Raw genomic sequence first — 19,694 nt, 5'->3', positions numbered from 1 at the left:
AGATTACTCCCATTAAATGTCAAACTCACTTCACATTCAATGACAAGGTTTAGCATATATTCAGTTGTGACAAGGTGTCCCAAGGACTCAAAAGACAGAAAAAGAGTGTGTTTCAAAGAGACACATTTGAAAACGTTATCAGTTCTTCTTATAAAAAGACTGTTGGCATGAACAGAAACGACATATAAAATCCTTGTAGAAATACCAACCACCATTCATCATTTCAATACAAAATAGGGACGATAACATTTCAGCAGTGGCTTTAAAATAGCTACTCAGCAATCACAAAGTCATCATTTTACTCCCAGTGTGGATTGTTGTGAGTGTTTCCTAATGAATGAGATACATTGTAGAGACACAAAGTGTGAATCTTTAACCTGCAGTGGAACAACGATGATGGTGGCAAATTCACCACCTGACCGAGCACCATTTTCAAAACACTAGGGGACCACTGCAGATGTTTTCCAGCTGTTGGCCATACAGTGCAATCTCCCGCCCAATGAGAGGGATTAAAAAAACAAATTTTGCAAAATGGAAACTTTTTATTTTTCAAAAAGCAACAGATTACACAGGTAACTTTCAGCAAATGCAATCCTAACTGAAACTGTACTCACATTCGGGACTTCAAAATGAAAGACTCACATACTTACACACAATCTATCTATAATATACAAAAAAGAATACATAATAAATATTAAAATGGCCACAAGAGAAAAAAGTAAGTAATTGAAAACAATCAGTAGAGAGCAAATGTAGGGAAAGTAGAAACAAGACGGTGTGCCTTAAATGTCCTTTTTTTTTTTTTTTTTTTTTTTCTTTTACATTTTTTACAAATTGTGCAAGATTTCATACTAAGGCTCTGGTCTTGAAGTGACTGTTGTCTGATCCACACAGCACACATGCATGCATCCACTGACACACACACACGCACGCTCGCAAACACACACACACACACACACACACTCACTCACTCACACACACACACACTCACACACACACACTCCCTGTGCTCTGAGCACTCTGTGGGGTGTAGCAAACCACTGCTGAATAAAAATGGGCTGCTCAGTGTATGGCCTGTGATGCTCATGGGAGAGGACCAGCTTTTAAAAATGGACATGCACTTCACGTTGATGTGAAAAAGAAATCAAACTCCCCTTTGTACCCCAAAAAAACAAACAAACAAAAAAGAAAACAACACAACTTTTCAGGAATGAATGAAAAAAAAAGAGAGAATAACCCAACAACCAAGAAACATGACAATATCATAACCATTAAGGCAAGAACACCCGGAGTGGCATCAGCAATACTGTAACAATATGAAAGTGTTTAGGTACATGGATATGATGAAACATTTAACTACTTCGTCATTGTCTTTTTTAAGCACAAGGTTGTTCGTAAAAGCAACTCTTTTTTTAAAATCCAAACATCATTTCTTCTTTTTTTTCATCTTTTTTTCTGTAAAAGGTGATAAGAAAAATAACAATGCCAGACACTAGGGACATATGGATCGTAAAACTACAAGAAATCATTTCTAGGTTTAAGTTGCAACTTCAAAACCACACATTGTAAATCCCCATCGTTAAGCCCCCGCCCAGGAAATGAAAAAAGATATCACTTACATTAAAACCATTTTATCCTCTTGTGATGGTGTATTCCAACAGTCACCAAGTTTTGCTTTACTTACAGCGATTGTGTAGTCTGTTGCAAATTAAAGCATTCATTGTTTAGTTTGGAAAAAAAAAGGGAAAAAATAGTTGTCCTTGCAATGCAACTGGCAACTGTTGACCAAAAAAAGCATCTTTACATCTTCTTTTTAGTGCAACTCTTAAATTGTAAAACATTTCCAGTGATTCCTTGAGAGGTATCATTTCTTTGTTTTGTTCTTTTTTTCTATTTCTTTTCATATGTATGTATTTCAGACCTCACAGAATAACGCATCTTCCAAATATCCAAAGCAGGAGGTTTTGTTTTCATTGTTCTGTCAAATCTTTTTTCTTTTTTTTTCTACTTTTTGCTTCTCTGCATTGGCATGGCCTTCCGCATTGTCTGTTTACTAGAACATAAACACAGGAGGGGATCCAGACCTCCTGTGTATTTCCCATTCCCTTCAGCCTCCATGTTTGATACATTTCATATTCAATCACCCCGGCAGAGCCTCGTGACTGGCAGTCCACCTTCTACCTCTGAAAACAAGGGTTAGGAGAAGGAGGAACAGGAGGAGAACTGGAGGATGAAGAGAAGAGAGACAGAGAGAGAGAGTGCGCTGTACAATGGGAACGAGCCCAGATCAAGATCAATCAGGGAAATAGAGACATAGATGAGAGAAAAACCCACAGCAAAACCTTCATATAACGCAGTAGGGTTCCCTTGGTAACCTGGATTTTCTGCAGTAGAGGAGTGTGGTGCTGAAGCAGCGCCGGAGCTCCCTGTTGGAGAAGATGCAGATGAAAGGATTGACCCCAGCCTGGGCAAAGCTCATCCACACGGCCGCCGTCAGGTAGCCCCCAGGGACCACGGGGCCCCTTGCAAACACCCGCCAGTAGCAGGCCACCAGATAGGGCCCCCACAGCGCCAGGAAGAAAAACGTCATGATGTAGAACATCCTACTAATCCTCTTCTCCGTTTTGAATTCATCCAATACCAGTAGACGCCGGCGGCCCGCTGCGTTGCTGTTCTGCCGGATGCCCAGCAAAGTCGGTGGGGTGGGGCCTCGACCGAATCCAGCCAGCCAGTTAGCCGCCGCCTGTCCACTGGCGCCCGGCCCGTGGAAGGTCCAGTTCTGGCTGACGGCAGGCACGAACTGGACGGGCTTCATCTTTCGGCGGTCGTGGACAAAAAAGATGAGCTTGAGGTAAACCAGCTGTGTGGCCAGGAGGATGAGCGCCAGCAGGAGCATGAAGCCCAGCGAATCATTCGCCCTGAAGGAACGGTGCTGGAACGTGCACTGGTCCTCCTCCCGGATAAAAGAATACGTCCCTACGTCTAGCACGGGCGGGAACGCCATAGCGACCGACAACGTCCACACCATGCAGATGACGGCCAGGCAGGTCCAGAAGGTCAGCCTCTTGGTGTAGAAACGGTGGTGTGCGATGGCCAGGTAACGGGTGACGCTGACACAGAACAGCATGAACGCCGTGTGAAAACAGGAGAGCACGCCCAGGAAGGCGATGACTTTGCAGGTCAGCGTGCCGTAGGTCCAGGCAGAGCCATTCTTGACCGAGGTGAAGACAAAGGGGAAGCAGATGGCGGAGCGCAGGATATCGGAGGCGCACAGGTCCAGCAGGAAATAGTAGGGTGCTCGGTGCAGGCTCTTGTCTTTGACCAGCAGGATGGAGATCAGGAGGTTCCCAACCACACCGACTCCAATGATGAAACCCAGAGAGGTCAGTTTGAGGAACGTGGCGAGAGGAGAGACATTCTGCAAGATGGTGTGGTCCCCTGCATGGCTATAGTTCGCCATAGATGGAGGAGGGATCATAAAGATAGCGGAATAGCTTCAGCCAAGTATCATGATCTAGAGGTGGCAGGGGGAGGCGTTAGATCCATTTGGCGGTGTGCTTTGAAGAGGTTTCCAGGCATATAGGCAACCTCTCCTCTAAGGCATCCTTTGTTCCTTTGTCTCATCACACCTGAAAAAAATCCCTGAAAAATATCATCCACCCATCAGCATTCAGTCTTACACAACAGCTGCATTGTTTTCAACTGCACTTGCACAATCTAGAATGTGATAATCATTTCCCCCCCTTCTCTCTCTCTCTCTCTCTGTCTGCCTGTCACTTATTTATTTATTATCTTTACATTTTAACATTTCGAGTGGCACAGTGCAGAGAGCTCTGCCTCAGCCTGAATACTTGAAGTCTACAGACAGAAACACAGGCAGACAGTGATGGAGCTTGATCAGACCAAAAAAGCCTTAATCCAATACGAGCACTATTTTTTTTTCTTTTATGTGGCTTCGGGAATTTCCTGAACAAAAAGCACCATCATGGCAAGAGAAGAGGAAGAAGAAAGAAGAAAGAGACAAGGCAGAGTCCAGCCTTGATTAACAAACGACGCATTTCACGTATGCTTATCTGAAAGAAGCGTTAACCCCCCTCCTCCCTCCTTCCCCTCCCCCGGAGAGATAAAACCAAACCCCAAAACACGGGTTTTAGATTATTTATTTATTTTTTTGGACCTTTCTATCCAGCGCACTCTGAAACATTAAGAGAAATGCAGTCCCAAATAAGCTCCTCTTGATCACACCCTACACCCTGCAGAACAGAGGAAGGCTCTATAAAGCGGAGGGTGCCTTGAATAAACTCGCCCCTTGCCTTTGAATGCATTGTGGAAAATCGAAAAAAAGGGAACATCCGTTATAAAGCATTAGTGTTTTTCTTTTCTTTCTTTTTTTTGTCTGATTAAAGGTTAACTGGATTACGGGTCTTAACGTTAATAAGCAGTGTTCTCATTAGGGGCGTTTATTGAGCCCATCCTCCATTTTCCAGATCATCTTTTATATTGCTAATTACACAGAGTTAAGACACTATGCTTGTGTGTCCCTGACTCTATAAACCGCATTTCCTCGTTATTTTGCGGGTTAATGCGCGGGTGTGATTATCAGTCGGGATGGATTGAAATGGATGGATAGAAGTGACAATAACAACCCAGCGATATTACAGCTTGTTCTGCTCAGAAACCTATTTCTTCTATTGTTAAGAACATCACATAGAGCCTGTGGTCATATCTTATATCAGGAATATTGGCGTCGGTGTCTACTTACGCGTTTAAATGCGTCCTCCGATTGTCAGTCGAGTGTTTTTTTTTTTTTTTAAACGCGCGTTCAAATCCGAGAGATTTCAGTGAAAAAAATAGAGCAGGGTAAAAAAGACAATCATCGTCCCCGCATCCCGGAACCGGCTGGATGGAGCACAACACTGTAGCGGATCCGCACGTCCATTAGACTAGAATAATTTCCAAGTCCCCGCTATATGAATTGCCCAGAATCGCAGCCACCACACAAGACAAGGCCAAAAAAAAAAAAAAAGGAGAAGGAGAGAGAGAGCGAGAGCGAGCGAGGGGGAGAGAGAAAGAGAGGGAGTGTATGCGAGAGAGAGAGAGAGCCGATCACAAGATCAATCAAAACCCTACCTGTTGATATTCCTATTTCGTGTGCCTCCTGGAAGTTATTCACATTGCACGGGTCGGGGTTTTTTGCTGCTTTAAAAAAAAAGCCTGCTTCGCTGCCTGCTCCCCCCTTTTTTTCCTCCCTCTCCCCCTCCACGGTGAATATCCTACAGTAAACGGAGCTCAGTGCGCATGCGCCCTGCATCCCTATTTGTGATCCAAGACGCGTCTCGTCTCTTGTTGCAGCAGCGGCAGCGGCAGCGGCGGCTCCGTCTCTCTCACGGCAACATCTGTCCAACGCAGCCGCTGCTGGCCGCGGTAACGCGTTACAACCATACTCACCGTCACCTCTGGTAACGTGTAGAGTAACGAGATTACTTTTTGACTATAATGTAGATGAAAGGACAACTTTATTAAATTCTTGACTGCTCTATTTCTTTAAGGCTTTTATTTAATGAAACATTAAAATCATATTAAATGTGAATGGCATTCAGTTTGTGTTGATCAGATCTTTTTGGGACATTGTTTTGTCTTTTTTTTTTTGCAAACAGCATTCATATCAGATTTATGAGAGGATCAGCACAAAGGCTGGCTTTCATTAGGCTCATGTATGTTTCACTGCACAGAAATGTCGACCATTATGTACAAAGTGAAGGGTTAAATCAGGCAGCCTAGTTCACCTCAAGCTAGAATGACTTCCCCAGTACTGTATATGCATAATTGACTAGCACTTTGCGCACTGTTGTTCGTTCTGCCCAGGGCAGCATGATAAATTCATAGGATTTGATTTCTCAACCATGTATGGGGAGCTGTGATGTCATGAGCTATGTAACAAGTGAACAATGATTCAATCAGGCACATGTACACACAACTTTAAATGCTGCACTCATATAAGTATATGTATAAGTGCAGCAGTGAGAGGGTGGCTTTTTATCTACCTGGGTTATGACACATGAATTAATGATAATCATACATGTAGGAAAAATGTGTCACTGCTCGCAAGTGGCACAACAGGAATGTGAACTGTGCAGATTTCGGTTTAGGGGGAAAAAAACAAAAAAACAGGAAATGATTTTGAAATGCCATGTCAGCTGTCTTCAATTCCAGCTGACCAAATATCACACAAATACTGCACTGATATAGATACACTGACAGAGGCTGACACTGGGTTAAGAAACAGAAATTGAAGAAACTGCCCTCCAGAAAAAGGTGAATTAAAGGAAGCAGATTTTCCCCAATAACTAATTTCAGCCCATACCTTCTGAATATTGTAATGTATCATAGTCAAAGGTTAAATTTGAATTTTTAATCATCAGTCACACAGTGTAGTAAAACTGAGCGTGTATTTTTTACTAGCATATACAATGAGGAGTTCATTCAAAAATAAAATTTTTGGTTTAGAGTTGATTATATTTGCTCCAATAGTGAAAAGAAATGTACATTTACACAAGTGCTGCACATATATACTGTAAGCTACCACTTTGAGATATTTGTACTTGTTCTATTTGATGCTACTGAGTTTAACATACATTTCAGATGTGAATATTATACTTTTGACTCCACTCCATTGATAGCCTATATAACAGCTACTTTGCAGATTCCGAATTTCCAAAACATGGAGTTGAAAGCTGTCAGTGTCCCATTGTTAAAGTATGTGTCAAATGTCTACACAAAGACAGAAAGATGTGAGAAAACTGGCTTCAGTTTTGTGTAGCAGAACTTGTTTCCTTTCTTTCCCATCATCTCATGACCCATAATAGGGACATGACCTTTTGACCCTTTGGACTTCAAAATAAAAGCAGCAATAATAAGCAGCATTCAGATCTAACATTTACTTTTTTAAACCTTATAATTTGTTATTCTTTCTGATTATGTGGGAGTTTAGCTTGCAGTGGAGCAGCCTAGGTGCAATAGCCCTTAGGGGACTCTTTCGAACCTGTTCATGAAAGGCCTCTCTGCACACTTCCTACATGAAAGCAGAGCAAAGGGGAAAGGGATTATACAGCATATCATTCACATTTCATGACCATGAGCTGTGAAGAGCATCAGAGAAATCAATTTATTCTCCACAGAGCCACAGTCACATGTTTCATCAGCGCAAAGTGCAAAAAGCAGCTCCACTCTTTGTCATCTAACACACTTTTGATATTGTGCCTCAAACAATGACAGTGTTGTGTGTGTGTGTGTGGAGCGTTGCAGACATAAACACAGCAGGAAATCACAGTGATCACTTCAAGCATGGAGAATATGTGTTATATGCAGCCACAAGCGTCCTTATAGGAGAATAACTGCAGCAGTCTTTTCTTATAGAAGGCAACTGTGTTTGGTCCTTATTAATCTCAGCAGTGCAACAAGTAACAGTTCCTGGTTGTTGTTTTTTTTTTGGACTTCCTGGATGTTTCCTCCTCCAACAGAGTCCACGTGGTTCCCTTTTAAGCCCGACGCATTAATTCCAATAAGGCACGTTTCTTATCAGCCGCTTCGACGCGGACCTTGTGCCAGAAGGTCCGCAGGGAGGTCACACACACACACACACACACACACACGGGGGGGTGAGGCTTTAATGCGGTGGATGGTGGTGGTAACGGGTCATCAGGGCTGGCGCACGATCGGAGGAGCCTCTTCTGTCTCATCACAGCTGTCCGTTCCGCCTCCGCGCGTACCAGCCGAGGCAGCTGCAGAAGCCCACCACGGCCAGGACGGTGCCCAGGAGCAGCGCTATGGCGTCGCCCGTGTCGTAAGCCTCCACCGGCGGGATGAGGCAGAGAAGGAGCAGCCAGACCATCGCTGCGGCGCTAGGAAGTTCAACTCTGGGAGCCATGTTTTTTGGATCTTCCGCTGTCGACTTGTTCCAGGAAGCCGCTGCGCATGCGCCGGGTCATATGACCGCTGCAGAGCGGCTTGACTTCCTGGTGCGCTCAGCCAATCGCAGAGCTGCTTTATTCTAACCTGTTCCTTCTGGATGCTTTTTGTTGTTGTTAAAGAGTCACGTTTATTTATTTCAGCAGACATTTGTCCCGGGGCAAAGAAGTAATGTGTAGCCTATTGTTTTTTTTTTATGAGTTTTTCACTGATCAGTTGGAAAAAGAAAAAAGAAAAAACACACACACACACAAACAGATCCTGGGCTCATTTATTAATCATCCACAGTGAGAGAGGATTTGTGACATCTCTACTTATTAGTGACAATCGGGCTGACAGGCTGTCAGTGCTGCACGCTGCTGCCCTTCAGGCCCTGCTATAAACAAATGAGACTATTTCCCACCAGTCAGGCTCATCAACAGCTCTTGTCTGAAGCTTGATATTCCCTCTGAAGACAAACACGTGTTGACATGCGTCCACCATGACTGTGTGTTGCATGTGATTTGACACTTGTTGGTCAAGGTCAGAGCGGTAAAAAAAAAAAACACATTACAGCCACAAGTATTTTCCGTGTTGTACTGTAGGAGCTATTAGCTGCTAATTTCACACTATAGCTCTTATGCAACACCAGCCATCTTCTGCAACATGTTAATATTGCCTCAGTCATTCATTTTGGATGACTGAACATGACAACACGTTATCTCGTGCTACGAATCGTGCAGCTTGCAGAACTGTGGTGTTGGTCCGTGGGTGGGTGGTTGAGGGGTTTACAGGGTTTATATCTCTCTGTGTGCTCTCCTGGGGCACTTTGCCTGTAATTTAATTAGACTGCACAAGCCAAAGTAAAATATTGACCTTGTAAGGCTGCCATACCTCTGTACCTGCCCGCTCCGACGGAGGAGATGAATAGACACACATTTTCCTTCTCGCTTTCCTGCTCATCACGCTCTCTCTCTCCCTTGCTCCAGCTGTCTGTTTGGCAATTTGTCTCACACGCGCGCACACATTCAGTGGGATCCAAAAACTCTGAGACCCCCACTGCACGTACAAGTTTTCACGAGCCCTGCCCGATCTCTGTGGCTCCATTCGGCAGACCACGGGACAGTTACAAGCTCCCCACAGAGCTGCTTATTCTCAACATAAATCATGAAAGAGCTGAATCTGCTACTCTCTGTTTAGACCTTCCTTATGCATAAGTCACAAACAAATGCAAATTTTAAACCCGAACAACAACACAAAACACAACTTAAGCAATGTTTTTAATGTGCCAAGCCATCAGAGATGCCCCCCAGATTCACATTTAGGTAACCTCGCTGGCAGATACACACACAGCAGCAGCAGCAGCAGCAGCAGCAACAGCAGCAGCAGCAGTAGCAGCACTTACTCTGGATCTCAGCTGTGTTGGTATTTGATCAGTGGGAGGATGAGAGAATATCCAGAAATGAGAGTGTTTGTCCAACAAGCCAGGACAGTGACATTGTGTGTTTTGAATCATTATGTGCTGCTCGGCACCTCAAGGTCCTGCAACCTAAATTTGTCAATTTAAGAACCTGAAAAGACTCTGTGTGTAGTAGTATCATGAAGGATGTGGGTGCATTTCTTCTCACTTAAAGTGTATTCTGTGTGGAATACCGCAGCTGCCGTACAGTATTGTGCAGGTTGATTTCATTTCTTCAAAGTGAATCAAACCTCTTTTGGATGCATTTGTGGAAGCAGCCTGTGCAGCGATAGTAATTGTCCTGTTTATCCTCAGTTCCACTCGCTTCATGCAGCATCTCTGTTCACATTTCTTTCATTTGCCTTTGTGAAAAAAGGGAGCGCGTTCCTCTGGTTTACTTTCTGTATTCTGAGACAGATCACCTCAGTTTTTACATAAAAGTGTAAAAAAAAAAAGGTAAAATTGTGAGCATAGAAAAAAAAAAACTACTCCTACTACAATTGCTACAGTGTTGGTATTAGGTCATCATAACTTGTTTTTATTCACATCTATAAAACTCAAAGACACTCTCTTGTAAAGTCATTTTTTAACTCTCTTCGCTGTGACTTATTGTATATCCCACATCGTCCAGGGTTTATGGGGAATGGTTGTCATTAAAGGCAATAAAACAAAAATATTGAACACAATATCTGATTGAACTACTATCCTATGTGAGGAACGCGTACATAGCAACATAACGTTGAGCGAGGTGAAAGGCTGGATTGTTATTTATTAGCATAGCTGCAGATGGTAATGGGGTTTTAAATGAGGTTCTCTCATCTCAGGAACAGACTCTGGACATTTTGGATAATTATACCATGTAAGTCTAAAATGTAACGTAAAACAAATTATGATGACCTATATAGGCCTACTGATTTTGTGGGGAAAAAAAATCAATTATAATTTAAGTCTCTCTCTCTCTCTCTCTCTCTCTCTCTCTTTCTCTGTGTGTGTCTGTGTGTATTTCCAGTTAACCCACTTTTTATTTCTCTCCTGACTTTAACAGCAGACGTTTCTTCCCCTCAGTGCCACTGGCTGCCAGGAAACTGATGCTTACCTGGCAGGGAAGGCAGGCACACCATCAATATGTCCATCTCAGGTTGTGTTTCAATCTAGTATCATGATGCAAACCCTTGTGCATGTGTGAGAGCTGATGTAATGTATGAATGGATGAAGTTTGTCGCAAAGAGGAGAATTTATATGAGGCTGTCCTCCGCCTGTAGGTCATTATGACCCACAGTTGCATTTTGTTGCCAGGCGACATCTGGTGGTAGTAATTAAAATAGGAGCAGAGGAAGAAAAGTTAGTTTAAGAGTAGCTAATACAAGCGCAGTGATATGACACAAGAGAAGGTGTAGGATTACCATGTGAAATCGGCAGTTTATGTTCGTTTTTGGGCCCATGAGTGTTCGATAAATTAGATCTAACCATAAATCTAACCAAGCCATGACTGTCATAGTAACCATGACAACAATTGTAAGCCATGGTTTATACATTTGAATGTTTATTATAGTAACCATGAAAACCAAGGCCTGTTATTCATGCCCATAGGGACACTATTTCAGGAGATATTCCTATGGGTGTATTTGTGGGTAGGAAAAATAAATAATGTGTTTTTTTACTTTATGATCAAGGACGTCTTGGAAAAACATAAAATCTGAACATCGTTTCTTTTTTCTAAAAATGTTAATATTCAATATGTTGCTGCAGTTATGTTTTGTATCTTGTTTATTTCAGCAGAGGACACTATGCTGAGGTTATCTGCTATCAAATGTTTTGATGAACTGAAAAGGCCAGTTTTCAGAATCCTTGGTTTTTGTAAGCATCATCCACTCTCAATTACTTACCGCAACAACAACAAATACAGAGTAGCACCTTTAACAAACTGCACAAAACATCTCTCCCCTAAGATTAATTATGTTCCAAAATTGGTTTCTCAGAAAACAGCGAAAAGATGACCCTTTAAAGCAATTGTTGGCTTTGTAGTGGTTCAGTGCACCATCCATAACGAATTGTACTGTGAGGGACATGACAAATTGATGTTCCTGTGTCTTTTGTTGCTGTGTGCGAGATGTTAAAATACTGAAGAGGACCTGCATCAACATCAGAAACAAAAAAGGAAAAGAAAAGAAAGGGCAGCAAGGTTCTGTGTAACGTGCTGCTGCCGGACCACACTGACTCACACACTGTCAGGGATGTGGGATGAGCTGAAACACACCACAAACCTGCAAAAAGACGAATGACGCAGTGTAATTATTTATTCACATTGGAAGCTGTGAGGGAGTCTGAGGGTGGATGCTTGACAATCATGCATGTGAATGTTACACTGACAGTTGTATAATGCTTTAAAGGGTAATCAATTCATCCCAGCATTGTTGCCTTGGTTTTGTAGAGATTCAAATTTTGCTTGAGATAATTTGCTTAAGTGAATATATTAGTCATCATTAATTTGCCAATGCAATGTTATCATCACGTGGTTTAAGCTATATTCAACAGAGCTGTCTGACAGAAATGTATCCAAGCTCATCAGAAAATCAGACCCAGAATAAACCAGAATTGTGTAACACTACATTTCCATAGGTTTTATAAACAAGAATTTGTACTTAATTTCTCTTTGTCTTGCCTGATAAAATAAACACGGATAGCAAACATATTACCACAGTCTATATATCCTCCACATTAGCATTCATGTGAAGTAATGTGGCACTTGGCAAATCATATTTACTCCTTTTCAGCTCTGTTATGGACTCCACTAACTTGTGGAGAATATGTGGTTCACCAACTTTGTCTGTGTGCTGTTATAGGGCAGGTAGCGCCCAGTTTTATCAGAGCTGGCAGCTGTTTGCTGAGCCTGGAAATGGGGTTAATGAGAGTGGTGAGAGTGATCCAAAACAGTAAAGTTGTGGGCCATAAAACCAAAACAATAAGCTGAAAGATATTAAAATGCCCTGGAGATCTGATCAGAACTGAGTTGAGTGATAAATGTCCTTTCATATAATGAATGTTTCCCCCCGTATTTTAATATAAAATACTTATTAGTTCACCTTCAGGTATTTACTTTTAATATTTAAATTCCACAACCCCTGTAAGACCTATAAACACATTCTTGAAATTTTACTATCAACTTCCCTTTTGTTTTGTTTTTTAAATCACTCCAACACGTGGTTCATTTAGTGTGTTGCATTAGTAAAATGCAATCAAATAAGGCTCGTAGCATCATCCTATTACTGCAGAGCTTCAAGAGAATCTCTTAATGGTTTGTCATAATAGTACAACCACTACATGCTATGGTTTTCCCCACAGAGTTTTATGCAGAAATGAATAGAAGCAGAATCCGTCCCTGAAGGTTGTAGCAGGGAGTTGGAGTGTCTTCCTCAAGCATAACAAAGAGACATGCCAGTAGCCTACAGTTTGAAAATAGAATATCCAAAACAATGATTACTAATCTATCAAAGTGATTTATGACACAATATTTAAAAGGAATCATCATCTCCTCAGTTGTAATTTACACATTGATAAGACTTTAACATGTTGCGTCTTTAATGTTTTTCATATAAGGTGATGAATCTCTAGTAATATAGGTTCATTTTTTTCTGTAATGGATTTAAAGCGTTTCGGGGACCTATTCAAAATTCACTTCATTAGCATCTGTTTTACTGATGAGCTTCTCCAAAACAAAATAGATTGATGTGGAAAAAGATGGAAGATAGTGCAGTCCTGATTTACTCAAAGTGATCAAGCTTTCTTCGGCTGCACACTAATGTGTGGCCTGCATCAAGTATGGCTGACAGCTGTGTACATCATAGTTATTCATAGCATGTGCATACGTGTGTGCATGTGTGTTTGTGTGTGTGTGCGTGTATTTGCATGGGAGACTGATAACGCCTCACATTTCCTGTCATGGCGTAAATGTCACCTCTGTAGCTCCCAATGATGAACGCAATCATGTGCTTGGTTCATCATCTGCTGTGTTCATTTCCATGGAAATGTTTGTCCAAACGTACACACACACACACACACACACACACACACACACAAACACACATACACAGAGAGAGAGAAGTTGGTAATGTATCATTCACTAGTTCACTGGTATAATACATGATCCTGTTTTGTATAGTTTATGTTTATTGTGTGCAAGTGTGTTTCTCATTGGATGAAGCGAATTTGGAGAAAATATATTTATTTGAATTAATGTAAATGAAAAGATGGGCTAAATTGAATGTAAAGCTGGAGCCAGATGATGATTAGCTTACAATTTTGGGAAAGTCACTATTCTTAGTAGCTATGTCACCCCTGTAAAATCACAACACTTGAGTTTAAGTTTTTAATTTGTAATTTTGTGGACTCTGGTGGTGCATGTTGTGAAATTGTTACTTCTGAACCTTTGGACAGAACCAGGCTTGTTCCTGTTTTCAGTTTTCATGCTAAGTTAAGCTAATAGCTTCTAGGTTCATACTGAAGTCGCAGATATGGTATCAATACATACACACAAACACAAAACATGGAAAAGGTTTGCCAACACTTCTTTTTTTCCAGATATTATTCAGGGTATCCAACCTGTTAGAGAGAGAGAGAGAGAGAGAGAGAAAACTTTATTGATCCCAATGGGCAATTCAGTTTGCAGTTGCACCTTGCCATAGTGAATAAATACATAAATAAACAAACAAAGGACAACACAATACCACAACCAGCATGACGTGAAAAGAGTCAGCTCAGTGTAGCTGTTGGATTTCTGCTCTAATTAGCAAAGTTACACTCACTTGTTGTGACAGTGAGTGTTGATTGTTGATTGCCTCAGAAAACAATCCATGAGAATTCCAGGAGACAACATGCGTGAGGACAAAGTCCGTCCTTCTAGAACAGAAAGAGGTTAATCACGCAGCCAATACAGCTACAATTCAATAATATGGTAATTTATAAAGGATCAATCATATTTATTTTAAGATGACAAAAAGTTTGACCAATATGCAGTGCTTGTGTGTTGCATTTTTCGTTTCCTTTCATTATCCTACTATTTTTTTAAACCATCTATGCTGAATAAAAAGTGTATGAATCAGCAATACAGCAATGAAAAAAAAAGACATTTCTGGTACAACATAGTAAATACACTTTTTTGTCTATTTTAACTTCAGTGCCTCGGATGACTGCATTATCAAACACGCTCATGCTCAGCACCCTCGGCTGTTGCCCTTTGACAGTTGACAGAGGAACAAAAAGGAAGATCAAACTTGCTCCGCGTGATATTGCATTTCTCTTTTCCAGGCATGCTGTCTATATAGAAACATCCAGAACATCTTTCATCCAGAAATTCTTCCATGAACTTTTGTACAGAGATTATAAATCCCCGAAGATGGGGACATTCACATTTTTTATTTTCATCATTTTAATTTGTCTTACATTTTTTGGTTCATGACCAAACAGCTTAGTATTTAGTGATTGATGCTTTCTAAGGCAAATGCTATCATGGTGCACTAAACTAAAATGTTGGATGCACAAAAAGCAGTGTAACATCAGTATGTCAGCATAGTCATTGTGGTGTGAACATGTCAGCATGTACATGCTACCATTTACTTTTTAGCATCAGCGCACAAAATCCAGTATCACAGACGTTCTAGGGTGGCTGTAAACTCTCAACTTGATAGGAAGAAAGTGTACTCACATTTGTAATTTGTGCTTGTATCTCTAATACAGGATGATTATTCCTGGTGGGAATCATGGCCGCATCTTGAACCGCTCTCTGGAGACCTTTCACTCTTTTCATGTGTTTGCTACCAAAGGCTGAGGGACACAAAATAGCTGCAATGAAAGACCTCGGCAGATCGCTCTGACATCGTGTTGCAATGAAGGAGAAAGCAATGAATAAGCTACATGCTACACAGCAATGTGAGGGAATTATTACCACACATTGAAAAGAGGGAGAGAGAAAAAAACCCCTTCAACTTGAATAGATACTGTGGCATTCATTATGATTCTGAAACATTTCTAAAGGTGCGCCCACGTTGGGTACAGCCTGGTCCTGCCGAAAATGCGCGGTTTATATATTTATTTAGAAATTATTCCACTTGAATTTTCCTCTTATTCTCTATTTTAGCACTTGCACCTGTGTCACAGTGTGGCTTGAGCTGGAGCCCTACGCCGCCTGCTCTCTCATGCATCATGTCAAATTGCCGCCGTAAACAACCTATTAAGTGACCTATTTATCTGGGCCAATTCTGCTGGCTCACTTAGCCCAATTACTTTGCCGGTGGAATGTCTGCTCTGGACTGCTTCACGTTGCCTCACACTTAAATCAATACCTCTGCAGAACCACAAAGTGCTTTCATGTGCTAGCCCGCACAGCAGCACCTCTTATGGCACCTTAAACATGTTACATAAGACAAGGGCTTTGCAGGGAGACGGTGTTGCTATATAAGCATCTGCTGTTGCTAAGGAGAAGGTGGAGGAATTACATATTTGTTTTTGCTCTGTTGTTTCAGGGAAAGATGCTGTATGCATTTGTTAGGAAGCCTGTGTTTCAATAGCTGCCACTGCCAGACAGAGCAAATCATGTCTGTAACTTCATGTCTTCATGTGTTCATCATAATAATAATATGCACTTCTCTGAGTGCAGGCTCCCAGGCTGAGGAATGCTTCAGGACGTCAGTTCCATTTACTTATGAAGCTGTACCAGTGCATTTTCTGCAATTGAGCCGTCAGCGGCTGTCAGTCAGGGGAAATTAACAAGTCTGCTGATTGCACTGCTGGTAATTACAGAGTGCAGCTGGAGCAGTGCTGTGTCAAGCCTGGGAGATATTTTAGGCTTACGTCTGTCTTTTCTCCCAACAGCCAGGTCAAGTAATACTCTACAGAGGATCAGCAAAGGGCTTTTAAGTGACCACAGACGATATCTGTAACCAATGCGAGTGCCTTGTGGTTAGAGACATGGTGCCATAACCACAAAGTCACAGATGCATTTCCTGCATCGGGTATTGTGTCCTTCAGGAAGACACTGTACCTTTACCTGACTATTACTAGGTCATCCTGTTTCACTTCTTAAATCTTGTGGTGGATTGGTCAACATTTGCAGAGCATATTTAAATACACAGATGATGCAGTCAGTCACCTTGTCTTTATGATTTCTAACCAGCCTGTGCATGAGCCTTTCTTAAATGCAGGGGCTCAGTTAAGGGGCTGTGCAGTTTTGCAAGTTTGCCTGGGAACATTATTTAAAAACTAGGCTGTGCCATGGACTGAGTTAAGTGTTTTCTCGTAGCAGTCTATAAAAGCTGTGTGTAGCAAATGACTCTGTCCCTTAGCCTCCACCGTGGCTTTTAACAGGGCTATCCAGCAGAGAGAGGCAACAAGGGGACAAAGTAATTTATTAGTCCACACATGTGGATTTTACACAATGCGCACACACACACACACACACACACACACACACACACACACACACACACACACACACACTTGTGTTCTCACAGAGTAAATGGACAGTTTGGCATAAGACTGGAAAAAGTAAAAGTAAAAGCGGTTTCATACGTATAGTTATGATACATTTTGTTCTATGGCAACAGTGTGGCTAGTGTGGTACTAGAGAGATGTGTGGAGACATAGTAGACTGCAGATGTCTACGCAAGATTAAGGTTTGGGTGGATAGATGGGTCAATAAAACACAGTCAAGTGTGGTTTGATTCACATATAAAGTAGCTCATTATTATTGTAACCATGACAACAAAGTTAATCAAATGTCAAGTAGTTTTTCTGGCTAAAATGATCTTTATTTTAGTAACCACAGTGATGTTCTGGATGCCAGTAGCCTACAGTTGCATGTTTTTAGGTGTGGTATTTCAGTAGACGCTGCTTTAGGTCGTATAATGAGAGTTATTTGCTTGGCTAGGTCAGAGAACTTGTTGATGTTGGCACACTGTTGTTTCTTCTTCTGTATTGGCACAAACTTGATTCATAATGATTTTTTTTTTTAAATGTAGAAAATATTTACTCATTTTACACCTGCTCTTCTGCTGTACATTTACTTTTTTTATTTTTTTTTATTTTTTACCTGATGCTGACGTTTCCAAAGGAATAGTTTGCCATTTGGGAAAAACACTTATTACCTTTATTGTTGAGAGTTAGATGAGATAGCCTATTTCCTGGAGACTTGTTATCGCTTCGAGGTTGCCAGGCCAACCAGGGACACACACACACACACACACACACACACACAAACATGCACACGGGAAGTGACTCTGCTTGGCCAAGAAATAGTCTGGCACCAAACATGAGAGTGGTGGTGATTTTCTCATCTAACTCTTGGCAAAAAAAGTGAATAAGCATATTTCCTTTAAACAAAGACCAAGTAAATCTCCCATGCTGTTTACTAAGCCTCTGGTCAAGGCTAAGTAAACAACGTTATAGAGAAACAAAAATCATTTGGTAAAGCGCCCCAGTGCTTCTTGTCTTTTGTTGGTGTATAAAGAGAAATTCTGAGAATGTTGTTCTTTATAGATTACCTTAATGAATCCTGGGAATTTGGGATTTTGGTTTATGGGATGGGGTTTTATATCCTTGATGTTGTGCTAGCATCGAAAAAGAAATGTTTAAACACAGTGTGTGCACAGTTTGTGCTTGATTGCAAGTGTAGCCTATTCATTTAGAGAGAGATTAATTCTGGGTCCAAATGTCTGACAAAACAATATAGCTACAGTAAGTAAATGGCAGCGACAGGATTCCCACAGTCAGATTAGAAATAATTGTGTGGAAGAAAACACAGTTTACAGACTGGGAGGGACTGCTGCAGAAGAAACATTAACAACAGGATACAGCAAATAAAATAAACCTAATTTATTTCTAAGCTATAATAATTGAGTAGTGGTATTGTTGTCATCCAATCAAACTCCAAGCTACTGAAATAGCCTTTGAATGCATCACTAATCAGCACAACTTTTCCTATTACCCATAATGAGTTATTTGATCAAAACATTGCATTTTTTTGGCATGCTTGCTTCAGGCTTTTTTCTCTCTTCTGGATGATATTGATATTGAACTTTGGCACATGCAGCTTTCGAACAGTATTCATTTTGGTTATCAATGACTGGGAAAAAAGAGAGAGAGAAAGTGTTTCCAGCAGAATCATTTTTCAAGACTTGTTTCACTAGTAAACCAAACAGTGGTGACTTTCTTGGAAAAAAGACCCGCTGGCTGAGGGTCACTGCTTCAGTTTATCTTAAACCTTTCATCCAGGGGCAAAGATTTACATAATTAATTCCCTCTCTATCCTCTGCTTCACATTGGACAGGCCAGGGCTGCCCAGCTGTCTTGTGTCTGCATTTTTGCATTACGCTCATGTGCATGTGGTGTATGTGTGTGTGTATGCCTGTGTGTCCGACGAGGCTACGCAAGGTTCCCTAAGATGGTGCCAGGAACACAGAGAGAGAAGCAATGTCAGGGACTTAATAACATAATCCCTACAACCTCATCACAACAGCAGGGGAGACGTCTTTGGAGTCTAATTTAAAAACAACACAAAAATGAAGCCACACTGTTCTTTTCCCCACTTTCTTGTGTTAATTAATTTCCCCCTGCTGCTGCTGTGCCTTCATTTGTATGGTGTTGCCACTTTTGCCTGGAAGAAATATTTACAATGCAAGGAAATAATGGCTCTTACTTTGCTTTGTCTGGTTTCTTTGTAAGCTCTTTTGCTTCAATCTATAAAAACATGATTTTGCACACAAGGCTTACATAGATTTAGTAGAGTCCTGGCATTGATTGGAGATGCAAATTGCCAACCTGTGAAATCCTTCAGGCCAATTTCCATATACTTCTTGCTCGAATAACAAACAATAAAAAAAGTGGGGAGTGGAATAATATATTTTAACAATGTCAAGCAGGGAGGAAACAGTTTGTGGAGAAAAATGAAATTTACTGTGTTAACCTCTTCTAATATTAAAGGCCATAGAAAGTTGCTGCAGTTCCACTGTTCCTGAAAAGTTTATGACTATACAACAGCAAAATTCTGCAATGACTTTTCTATCAAATAACACAGAGGTACTTTGCAAGCTTTAAAATTGGATTAAATATGAAAGCGAATCTTATTTAATGTTGTTGAGGTTTGGTGTGTTATGCAGACAAACACAGTCTTATCACAAAAGTCATTATACAGCCTGAGTTCCTGCAAAGTGTTTGTATTCTGTAAAATCCCTAAGCAGGGTGTGCATTTGCAGAGCGATATTTTCCTTCTAGGAGTCATCTATTTCGCTCAGGACAA

At 41.2% G+C, this 19,694-nt stretch overlaps 3 protein-coding genes across 6 annotated transcripts in view; 1 reads left to right on the top strand and 2 right to left on the bottom strand.

Moving 5' to 3' along the window:
* Positions 1-15,653, top strand: part of ifrd1 (interferon-related developmental regulator 1) — a 114,641-nt gene extending 98,988 nt beyond the window's left edge. Inside the window, exon 13 of the mRNA XM_085768731.1 lies at positions 15,638-15,653. The gene's annotated coding sequence lies outside the window, so the exon portion shown is untranslated. The remainder of the gene's footprint in view (positions 1-15,637) is intronic.
* gpr85 (G protein-coupled receptor 85) lies at positions 1,876-5,293 on the bottom strand. 4 transcript variants are annotated; one of them, XM_085768938.1, is made up of 2 exons: positions 4,763-5,005; positions 1,876-3,629 (listed from the first exon to the last, which is right to left on the bottom strand). In XM_085768938.1, exon 2 carries the CDS (start codon positions 3,476-3,478, stop codon positions 2,345-2,347), a length of 1,134 nt encoding a protein of 377 aa, XP_085625064.1. In that variant the 5' UTR covers positions 3,479-3,629; positions 4,763-5,005; the 3' UTR covers positions 1,876-2,344. The 4 variants fall into 4 exon arrangements, with proteins under 4 accessions (XP_085625064.1, XP_085625066.1, XP_085625065.1 ...); XM_085768940.1 differs by lacking the exon at positions 4,763-5,005 and adding an exon at positions 5,131-5,283 and having other exon boundaries at positions 1,877-3,629; XM_085768939.1 differs by having other exon boundaries at positions 1,989-3,642; positions 4,763-5,026.
* LOC146962714 (small integral membrane protein 30) lies at positions 7,141-7,968 on the bottom strand. Its single transcript, XM_085769509.1, has one exon. It carries the CDS (start codon positions 7,925-7,927, stop codon positions 7,739-7,741), a length of 189 nt encoding a protein of 62 aa, XP_085625635.1. The 5' UTR covers positions 7,928-7,968; the 3' UTR covers positions 7,141-7,738.
* Positions 15,654-19,694: the final 4,041 nt, after the last annotated feature.

Source organism: Trachurus japonicus, chromosome 23 (genome assembly GCF_045865225.1).
Source record: "Trachurus japonicus isolate A0001 chromosome 23, Traja_1.0".
Taxonomy (NCBI): Eukaryota; Metazoa; Chordata; class Actinopteri; order Carangiformes; family Carangidae; genus Trachurus; species Trachurus japonicus.
This window is presented reverse-complemented; position numbering and strand designations above follow the sequence as displayed.